Source organism: Phodopus roborovskii, unplaced genomic scaffold (genome assembly GCF_943737965.1).
Source record: "Phodopus roborovskii unplaced genomic scaffold, PHOROB, whole genome shotgun sequence".
NCBI lineage: Eukaryota > Metazoa > Chordata > Mammalia > Rodentia > Cricetidae > Phodopus > Phodopus roborovskii.
Window position 1 is genome coordinate 28,556,759 of NW_026126460.1, and position 10,786 is coordinate 28,567,544.

General features: G+C 45.5%; 1 protein-coding gene across 1 annotated transcript in view; it reads right to left on the reverse strand.

Annotated features, from left to right (window-relative positions):
- Positions 1 to 3,933, reverse strand: part of Pid1 (phosphotyrosine interaction domain containing 1) — a 216,298-nt gene extending 212,365 nt beyond the window's left edge. Inside the window, exon 1 of the mRNA XM_051190604.1 lies at positions 3,834 to 3,933. Coding sequence (XP_051046561.1) covers positions 3,834 to 3,863 — 30 coding nt within the window. The 5' untranslated portion in view covers positions 3,864 to 3,933. The remainder of the gene's footprint in view (positions 1 to 3,833) is intronic.
- Positions 3,934 to 10,786: the final 6,853 nt, after the last annotated feature.

The window sequence follows — 10,786 nt, forward strand, 5'->3', positions numbered from 1 at the left end:
CAATGGGCTCTATTCCCTCAAACCATGAACCAAGAGAAATCCTCCTTTTAGGTTTCTTCTGTCCACTATGCTGTCACAGTCCCAGCAAAGGTTGCTAATACAAACCTCAACCTCTTTACCAGCCAGAACTTTAACAGGAAACCAAAAGGAAGGCAGGGTGGCTGGCAATGGTTTTCCCTGTGGCCACAGTTTTCTTTTTACACTTCCTCATTTTTGTCCAGGGCACAGGCATTGGCTAAATGAGAGTGAAGAGACGAAGAAGGATCCCAGTCTTGAGAAAACAAAACCCAGATGCAGGGATAAACAATGGAAAAGGTGTGATCTCTCAGAAATGACTTATGGAAGGGTGGTTTATATGCAGTCACAGAATTTGATAGAACGAATTACCAGCCTTTGTTAGGATCAAGTTCTATTCTATCCTTACAATGTCCTCACTCCTAAGGATATGTTAGCTTTCTTTGTTTTGACAGTCTTGCTTTAATCCCATCCTTCCTTACCTGGTTAGGTCTGGTCTTTCTAAAGGCCACTGGAAGCAATCATCACATCCACTGGAAACCCCAGCCAGATTTTGAGGTATCAAAATCGAAATAATATCTCTATTTGAAAAAAAAAAAAAGATAGCCTTTTCTACTGAAAGAAGAATAGATCCTGCCTCAAATGGCCTCTTTAAAAATCTGTAACTCTCATGAGTCTCCACCAGAAAAAAACAAACAAACAAAACAAACAAACAAAAAACAGTCAACTTTGCAGACGAGAAGGTGAAAATGGAAGAATTCATATTTACACATTAAGAAAAATTGGTGATTTAAGTCTTTATGCCCCTTTTGATCCTATTGTATGTTTAATGGCTGAGGCATCCAGGAAAGAACTTGAGAGCAACACAGCAGTTTTAACATTCAAGGGAGCAGATGAAGTGGCCACAATTCTTGTGACTGAATGAGAAATTACCCAGCTCAGCCCTGCCCAGGGCAACAGGACTGGATTTGGGTCAAAGAACTAAATTTCAGATCAGAAAAGAGAAGCAGAATTTTTTTTTTTTTTTTTTTTTTTTTTGCTAACAAGTAGATAATGATGACAATAATAATTCTGTCTGATGAAAGATTCCCCCAAGCTCCTTAGTCCTCATTGCATTCACTGAAAAGACAGGCAGTCAGAGGGTGAATGTCTGGGCTCAGCAAAGTTGGGCCACATTCCCAGACCCTCTGAGCTTTCCAATGGGAACTGATAAAAATCAATTAAGAAAGGATGGTGTTCTTTGCTCCTGGACCTCTTTTGTGTCTAGGTGTTTATACAACTGATAGATGGCCCAGCCCAGTCGGGATGTTCATGGAATGCTTCCTTGAAGTATTTCCTGTGCTCTGGCTCTGCTCAAAATTCTTGCATTGAAAATCAGTGAGGGGAAAAAAAATAAGTGAGTCTATTGGACAAAGCTGAAGACATATAAGCAGTGAGTAGGGGTTAAGATCTGCTGAAAAGCGGGGCTCACGGGCAGTTTCCCCACCCAATCCATCCCCATGGCAAAAGATGCTTTTTGTACCTGGGCATGGACAAACATCAGAACCAGAAATCATCATGTCTATATGATTGCATCTTGAGGACCAAAGGAGGCTGAAATTCATCTCAGAGTACAGAGACAAGATAGAGATAACCACTTGGCAGAGATAGCCAGGCAAGTAGCGTCAATACCGATCTCTTGACAACTCAGCCTCAAGAACTCCCAACTCACAAGCAAAAAACCAAAAACCTATAAACTGCATTTCTTTAAGAAGAATCCAGGAGCAGCTTGGGAAGAAGCCATGAGCATGGAGAACATGCTGCCCATTTGGCTGGCTTGTACAGATCTCGAGATTTGAGATCGATTTTTAAATTTGGAGCCATGTAGTGGTGCTGGCTGTAGGTTAAGTCCCTCCAGCAGTGACTGTTTCACTGTGACAAACCCTCTTTGCTGTAGCTTCTCAGAACCCTAAAATCCAGCCTCTTTCAACATGGCACCTTGAAATAAAGCAAACTCATAGCATACCCAAACTATAAGATGCTCATGCCGAAATACATGTGCATGCTTTCCCCAAGTACCAGGAAACACGTCAATCAAGGAGCAATATCCACATGGATGAAAGCCTAACAACTTCCCTGCCGAGGGCCATGTGCGGTAGACATGAGAGGAACGAAACAGGCCAGGAAGAATAACTTCAATAGGTGAAAATCTACAAATAGTTCGAAGGACAGAGTGCCAGGCAATGCGCACCACCTTGGGGACTTGTGACCATAACTCTCAAAGGACTTCCAACGCTTCTCAGAACTTGGATGGTAACCACCGCCTCCCCTCGCTCATTCTGATTCTCTGGAATTGAATTCAGGCCTTGAACCAGAGGAGGAATTTGAATGCACCGCTGACATCTGATACCACTTATAAAATATACTTAGATTACCGTGTGCCAGTTGCCCCAGGGGCACTCTGATGGTCTCTTAATAAACTGGGGGGGGGAAGGAGGGTGTTCAGGAGACCAGCACCACCTCTTCATCTCCAAAGTTAGCCAAGGGTTTTGATTTAATCTATTTGAGATCGGAAAGAATTGGCCAGGAATCTGGAGCTCTGTAAGTGGGAACATGTTCTCTCCCCAAGTTGCAGCCCTGGGGAACATTGGAAAGGGCTTTTTTTTTTCCGTGGGGCGAGGGCAATCTGGTTCTGCGCAATGCAATGTGCCCCCTGCAGGCTAAGGCTGGGTATAAGGGCTGGGAGGCAGGGTTGGCTTTACTGAGCATCTGACTGTCTGTGTCTGGAGCTTGGAATGCTCTTTGAGAAACGTCCCAAGTCAGGCAGGATCTTGGCCTCTCCAACCCAAGTCTCCCGGCGATACTCAGCCTCCAAGCGTGCTGTACTTGAACCACTTAAAACACTCCTTCAAAGTTTGCTACGCAACAGTGTGGCCCTGCATCTGCCAAAAATCTAGTTGCGGGGTCTGGAGACTCGCTGCTGCTGTCCCCTGCAGAGTATCTGTGAGCAAATGGCAGTCATCAAACCTTCCAGCCAGGGCCATCCCAAGGACCAAAGTGTCACTTGGATGAGTCGGATCTGGGAGAACTCCCTTCTTCCCTGTGTTACCTCCCTCTCCCAGCTCCCTAGCTTCAGAACCTAAATCAAAGATCCTGGGACATTTCAAAGAGCATCGATGAAAAACTTTTGGTGGGATGACCTGGGACATCATCATTCCTGGCTGAAATTAACTTTTGCCTTTCAGATTTCTGTAGGAGCTTGGATTTAGGGGATGTGAAGGGAGAAGAGTGAGTGCCAATGAATAAAGGGGGAAAGAAAATGCATTGCATACCACGACCAAGCCAAACCAAGCTTGACATTTCCAAATTATATTGGCAAACGCATGCTTTCACAAATCGTTTGTTCTGTCTTTTCCTAGAGACGAGAGAGAGAGAGAGAGAGAGAGAGAGAGAGAGAGAGAGAGAGAGAGAGAGGTCTGGATTCAAATATCCTAACCCTAGACTAGTAAATTGTGTCAGTGGGATGCAATCTTAAATCCTGTACAAAAAGTCTAACACTTTGTCAACACGCGTACCAACACCTCCAAGCCAAAAGTTGTAAGGCTGGAGGCAGCTCCTTAATCAGTTTCATCATCCCCTGGCCCTGGATGGGTGTAGGGCTCTAGGTTGAACCCACAGCATCCAGTTCCTATGGATGCATCTTACAGGACTCGGGGGGGGGGGGTTCTGGGATAGGTAGAGGTGTACATCTCTGAAAATGGGCCAAAGCATCACCTTGGCTACTTCAGCCCAACAACTCCTCCTCCAGGCTGGCCCCTAGCCTCTCCAGTGCCCCTTACCTGCAAGCGCTCAGTAGCCGGCTGCCACATCTTCCAGCCTTGGGGTTTTGGCAGCAGAGATGCAGGCGAGACTCTCTGGATTGTGCCGGGAAGAAGAAGGGGCCGCGGGTCCCGTTGTCACATCTGGGGTCAACGTCTGCTGAGCGTCCTGGCACCGGCCGCAGCCGGTGGGCACAGGGGCTAAGAACGGGACGAGGTGGCGCTCAGCTACCGGCAACTTGTGGGCTCCGCTCCGGCCGCCAGTCGGTGCGGTGCGCAGCTCAGACGATTGCGCAGCTCCGCCCGGGCCCCAGCGCCACGGCCGCTCCCTCCTCCCCCCGCCACCACCCGGACCTGCGCGCTCTGAGCATGCCCGGGCGGCGTCTGTAGGGGGGGAACCAGCGCCCTGGGCTGTAGGGTCTGCACCCCGCAGACCCCCGGCAGCCAGCAAACCCTAGAGAGGGACCAGCACAGAAGCAAGAAGCTGGTGAAGCTCCTACTTTGGGATCTGGAAGACAGCACAAAGTGGCTGGGGAGGAAGGGCCTGGTGGAAAGAGAGTAATGCCCCACCGGGTGTCATTCAGTGGGAGTCTCTGTATCACTTGGGACATGCATGGCATGATGTTAGGGAGACACTTCCATCCCTTAGGTTAACTGAGTGCCCTTTATACTGTCCCTGCTCTTCTAAGTTCCTGAGATATGGTGGTGCTCAGGAGAGGACATCAGCATACCCCTCTCCTGTGCTTGCATTGCATGAGGAAGGAGGAAAGACCCACTGGAAGTGCTAGGAAGAAAAAAGCAAAAGCGCTGCCGTTTGGAGAAAAAGCAGAGGACAGTGTCCTCAATGGGGCCATTGGAAATGTCTGCAGGAAGACTTGAGGATGAGAGAGATTTGCATGGTGTGGAACTCTGCTGGATAAAGGAGCTGGCAGCCTGAAGAGAAACTCTGCCACATTCTACCTCACCAACAACATTCATCCCCAGTTCTTCCAGGGGCCAACGGGAGATCTTGGAAGCCATGGGGACACAATAAGGGCTTCCCAGGTCCGGAGGTCCCCAAGCTAGTGCTAGTCTTCACAAAGCACCTGTGCAGGCCTTCTCTCCCCCATCCCCTGGGCATTTCCACAAGATCAGTGTGACTATCCCCAGAGTGTCAGTGGAACTGAGGAGTGTGGAGTTGGGGTCACCTGTCCAAGTTACAAAGGCCAGAAACTGGCTTGAACTCAATCACTCAGCTGCCATGGAGGTGGGAGCTCCACACCAAGAATACACTTTGGGGACACAAATCCCATCTAAGATAGGGGAAGTAGCTGGGTCTGAAGCTGAGAAAGAATGAGAACAAGATGTGCGGAAGAACTTCTGAGGCAGAAGAAAGGGGGGGTGGAGAACTAGCCCCAACTACTGCGAGGGAAGGTCCAGAGACCAGCAGGGTTGGTATGAAGGCATTATGAGACCTCACATAGCCTAATTACCCATGTGAACTCAGCATCAGCTCCTGGGCAAGGAAGAACTCTCCCTCATCCTGCATGGCTTTCCACAGAACAAAGTAGTCCAGAGTCTACTCCTCAACTAGATAGATGCCCCATTTCCCAAGGTTCACAGAGCCATGTGACAAGGGCATCTGCTATTCAGACCCAAGGCTCCAGGCTTTTGGATCTTGAAGTCACTATATGATATAAGTCCCAGGTAAACCCAGCACCTTACTTGTCCCACTGAGCCAATGGCAAAAGCACAGTTGCCACAAGCTGGTATTTGTCTCACTAGACATCTGCATGGCTCTCCTGCTAACTTGGACCTTCTCAGCCCTTCCTGAGTCCCAGATCCTTACTCTGGACCAGACTTGAAACAAAAACAAAACAAACAAACAAACAAACAAAAGTCCCTACTCACCCCACATAGGTAGGTGCCTGTGTGGAAATGTATCTTTTGGATTTGCTGATGTGGTTGGCCCCTTAACTTTCAGATGAGAATTTTTTCATTTTTCTAATAACTAGTCCCCCCCTGCATACTCTTAACACCTAGCAAATTTCTGGTAAAATACATCCTTCTGATCTCCTACTTCTCCTTAATCACATCCCTAAATTGAAAGAGATGCACTTCATTTAATAAAATTTAGAAACTCCAAACATACACATGAAACCCCTCTGGCAACTAAAATAGGAATCTTCAGTTGCCCCCATGTCCTCAGACAAGCTTTAAAACCACCCTTAGTTGCAGATACTTCCACAGGAGGGGGAAAAATGATTTTGTTTTAAATAGCTGCCAGATGAGATAACAGCCTAAATTCAAATCGCATTAGAGTGTTAAATCCCTTCTTCTCACCTCCGAATGTAATTAATTGTTATGACTCAGTAATGCTGCCTCTAGTTGTGAGCATGGTGCTATTTAAAGAAAAAGAGGCTTCAGCTTCAGCTCAGGGGAGAATGCTCTCAGTCACCACCAGTCCCTACTTAGTGGAGCTGAGGATGTATTTATACCCAAATCACCTGTTCCAACTTCTCCTGGTCAGTTAATCGGGAAACTGGGTGATTGGAGAAAAGGGGAGCAGGACAAAAGGGATGACTCCCACTCTAAGGTTTTCCAAGTGTTCCCATTCAGGAGGAACCTGCAGAAGAGGGTGAGTGAAACAGAGCCATCTACTGGCCAGAATTGGGATGTGCATGTAGGTCCCTCCCAGCAAGGCCCTGGTACTTGGAGATAGCCCATCATGATCATTCAGAAAATGCTCCTTAAAGGGGCAAACAGGTTTGTTCTTGGCAAGGGACCATTCCTGAAGTATGCAAAAGGTGCTTGGCTGCTGTGAGGGAAAACATCGGATACATAAGTATGTGCCTAATTCCATGTGTTTAATCACTGCCAATTATCTAAGCAGGTCCAATCACGTTACTAAAAACAAGTTCAAAGAAAATGACAAAGGGGAGAAAAAAAAAGACATGTGACCCACAAAATCATTGTAAACACCTTAGCAGCTTTACTAAACCAAATTCGATCTAATTCAGAGTTCTAAGTCCTAATCTAAGCAACCTAGATGGTCACATCAGGATAATGATAAAACAGCATACCAAGCATGCCAAGTACACCAAAAATGTGTTAAGATACCATGTAGTCACTAAGACCACAACAGTGAAGTGTGGGAACTAAGAAGCATTTAGGATACAATTATGTCTTTAAAGTAGTAAAGTAAATAAAAAGGCATAATTTTAATACATATATAAAATATATGTGAATCAGAATAAACATTGGAAATAAGCTAGAAGACTGGGAAGACTCATGTTGGATCCTGGCCTTCTAAATCCCTTCCATCCCTAGTGAGTGATTTGCCATGCAGAAATCTGTAGATAGTAATAATATGGCCCAATTCTTAGGATTATAATGTACAATCTGTCCTGCTATGGTAGGTATACAGAAAACATCAGTTTGTGTCCCTGTTATATTTCTTTCCCTTTTTACTACCGGGGAAATAAGATTCTCATGAAGTAACTCCTGCTTCCCAGGTTAAGCTATTACCACTTGAATTATTTGTAGATTTCATTATTCCATTTAGTTTCTCAAATAAAAATGACAGCCCCATGAAAGAAAACTTACAGTTATAATTTAAACAGATGCCCAGGGAAGTTTGTTATGGCTGTATATTTAGCAAGAGTGAGCATAAGAAAGTCCTTCTTGGCAGTCTTTGATGATTCCCCCATAGAAGGCCTCATCCTTTCTTTGGAGCAGAAGAATGGGATGGGGGTCAGTGGGGGGGGGGAGGATGGAAGTTGGTGGAGAGTGGGAGAATGCGAGGAAGAGGGAACTGGGATTGATATATAAAATAAGATTGTTTCTAATTTAAATTTTAAAAATGAAAAAATAAACAAAAAAGGATCCTTTCAGGGCTTCATTGACCTTATTTCCAGTTTTAAAAATATGAATATTTAAAAAAAATCAGAAATCTCAGGGGCTAGAGAGATGTTTCAGCAGCTAAGAGAAATTGCTGCTCTCCTAGAGGGCCTCTGTTCAGTTCCCAGCATCTACATCGGATAGCTCAAAATTGCCTATAACTTCAGCTCTATGGAACCTGATGCCTTCTTCTGGCCTTCTTAGATATTTGCATACAGAGGGTACATACTCACTTAGATGCACAATATATACATACATAGAAAAATCTTTAAAAAATAATAAGATGCATTAAACCATTAACACCTCCCTGTAGTGACAGAGCCACTGGCTTTTGTTCCTAAACTAGTGGCAGGTATTTATTGGAAGATTAATACAGTCCTTTCTTCCTTTAAAAGCAAACATTCATTGTGCATCTTTTCAAATTTAGTTAAAAAGTAAGGGATAATTACTGAAACACAATGGCTTGTGATCCCCTTGCTCTCCGGTCAGTCTTAAGCATTTGACAGGTAAGTCCCAAAGATAGCCACAAGTCTCTCTCTACCCAGAGAGCCATGCCCCTGTGCAGTATAATTTGCCTATTTCTCCCATCAAGAGTCCTTTGTGTGTGTGTGTTGTGTGTGTGTATGTGATATGTGCCTGTGTGAGCAGAGGCATATGTAAAAGAGTCAGAGGCAAACCTTAAGGGTTGGTCTTTCTCTTTCACTATTTTTGAGATACATTCTTTCTTGTTTGCTGCTATGGAAACACTATCGGCCTGCGGAAGTTCTGAGGCTTTTTCTGTCTCTACTTGCCCCCTTCATCCCCTTGTGGGTGTAGACAGGGATTGCAGACCCATGAGCTACTATGTTCAACTTTTTATGAGTTTGGGAGCATACTCAGAGCGTCATGCTTGCTCTCTCCACGAGGTGGGACCTACCCAGCCTCCTTCATTCTTCCAATCACATGTGATTTAGCTGGCCAGCTTAAATGCTGTATGCATGGATGTCCAAACGTAGGGTCCCAAAGATCTGGCAGCTCTGCTCTCACCTTCTTGGAACCAGCAAGTATATTGTAAGGAAGCCAAGACAAGCCTTTTAATGACGAGAACCCCAGAGGGAGGCCACGTCAAAAGGGAGCATTCCTGGCCAAACATGTGTAAGTTCAACTTAGAATACACAGCTCCAGCTCTTAGAAGACAACAGCCATAAGAGTGATCTTCGGGCATGACGGCATAAAAACTGCTCAGCTAAGACCCTCCCAAATTATGCCACAGAATTGTGAGCACAAAATGGAGAGACCTTAATCCATCAGTGTCAGGGAGATCTGTCAGGTGTGAAAGACAATTAATGGGGAAAGAATCACCAAGGGACTTTCCCGTTAATCCTTACACCCATCTCAACATTTCCAAGCCACCAGTAGAAACAGAAAAGAATCATCAATAATTGAAGTCCACCAGAAAGACCCTCTTTATTTCCCCACTCAGTTCTGCTCTGCCAAGCATCCTGCATCCACACTTCCATCTTAGTCTCTAAACTGGAGGGTCCCACCAATTTAACTGCCTATCAAATTACTCTTAAGGAAGATGGTAAGTGGGCTGAGCCTTAGCCAGAGAATGGTCAAGGAGAATTTTGTTTCTGGCATGATTTGCGATCCATGCGGTATTATCTGCTCTTTTATCTGTTGCTTTTCCAGCTGCCTCTGGACAAATGTCCTGTCTGTGTCAGCCAGCCTTCTATCATGCAACAAAAATACCCTAGCACTCAATGGAACAAAGACTTGTTTTGGCTCATGGTTTCCAAGCTTTCAGTCTGTGGTTGCTATGATTTTTGGCCAGAGGTAAGGTAAAAACATCGTAGTAATAGGAGAAAAGTAATTGGTAGAAAAGTGTGAGGTTCAAGATCTAATGCCAAGAAAGACAGAGAGTTATGGGAGGCCAGAGGGGGTGGGGGGTGAAAGTGAAATCAAGGAGCCATGATTAATACATACTTTATTCACTCAAGATGAAGGCTGCCAGACAGACAGCTGCCATCGGGCACCATGGCAAATACTAGCACACACAGGCTACCCACAGTTGAGCACAGGTACATACAGATTGGCACACAGGCCACAGAGGCCTAAAAACAAGCATATACAGACACAGGCCTGCAAAGGTGAAGGTAAAGGCTTAGCCCTCAAAGTCACACAAAAATGGCACTCTGCCAAAAATACTTATGCAACAGATTGCATTGCTGATTATTTTGGGGGTTCCCTGGACATCCTGTGTCAGCCATGGTTTAGCAGACTCATTATGGGTTATTTTGTCACAGCCATGTTGTCTGAACCTAAACTGACTCCTGCATTCTTCCATTCCCTACAAAGAGACACCTCACCTCATGCAACCAGCAAGCAATACAAGAGACAGAAATGGGGAGGAAATAAGATACAGCCTTCAAAGTCAAGCATTCAGTGACCTACCTCCCCTAATCGTGTGCCAGCAACAGCGGGCCAGTTGCTGATCAAGGATTTGCCCACAGAGGAAGTTAATGCCTTTGAATAATCTAATTACTTCTCAATAGCACCACCATCTGGGGGTGAAAGGAAGCCTTTGGTTTCATTCTATACCTAAGCCTTAACACCTACAGGGTGGATAAATGGGACTTCTGCAGTCAGAGAGAGCCAAGTTGGGAGTGAACTGGAGGACACTGCTTGGATCTGCAGTAACCACATGTAAACTGGAAAGGGGCAGCTCTGTACACCCACGTTCTTGGCAGGCCATTTTTTCTCTCTCGATCATGTCCTGACCAACTGACACTAGAGACACACCCACAAAAGTCGTGTCAGGCTATGTGTTAGACTCCCCCCACCCCACATGATCCATTCTCCATCTGAGCTGATTTCACACAGGAAAAAAAAAATCTCTTTGCTTCTATTTTTTCTCTTTCTTCTCACTTCCACCACCAAAGCCAAGAATTACTTACTCTGAAACCTGCAAGAAATGTGTTGGGTATGACTTGTAGAAATGAAGCTGTCTAGAGAAAACACCTCCGTCGTAAGAAGGGTCCTTCCTGACCCTCAACCTTCTCTGTGCTCAGAACCACTGCACTCTGCCATGCTGTGCAGAACTGGGGCTGGCAAAC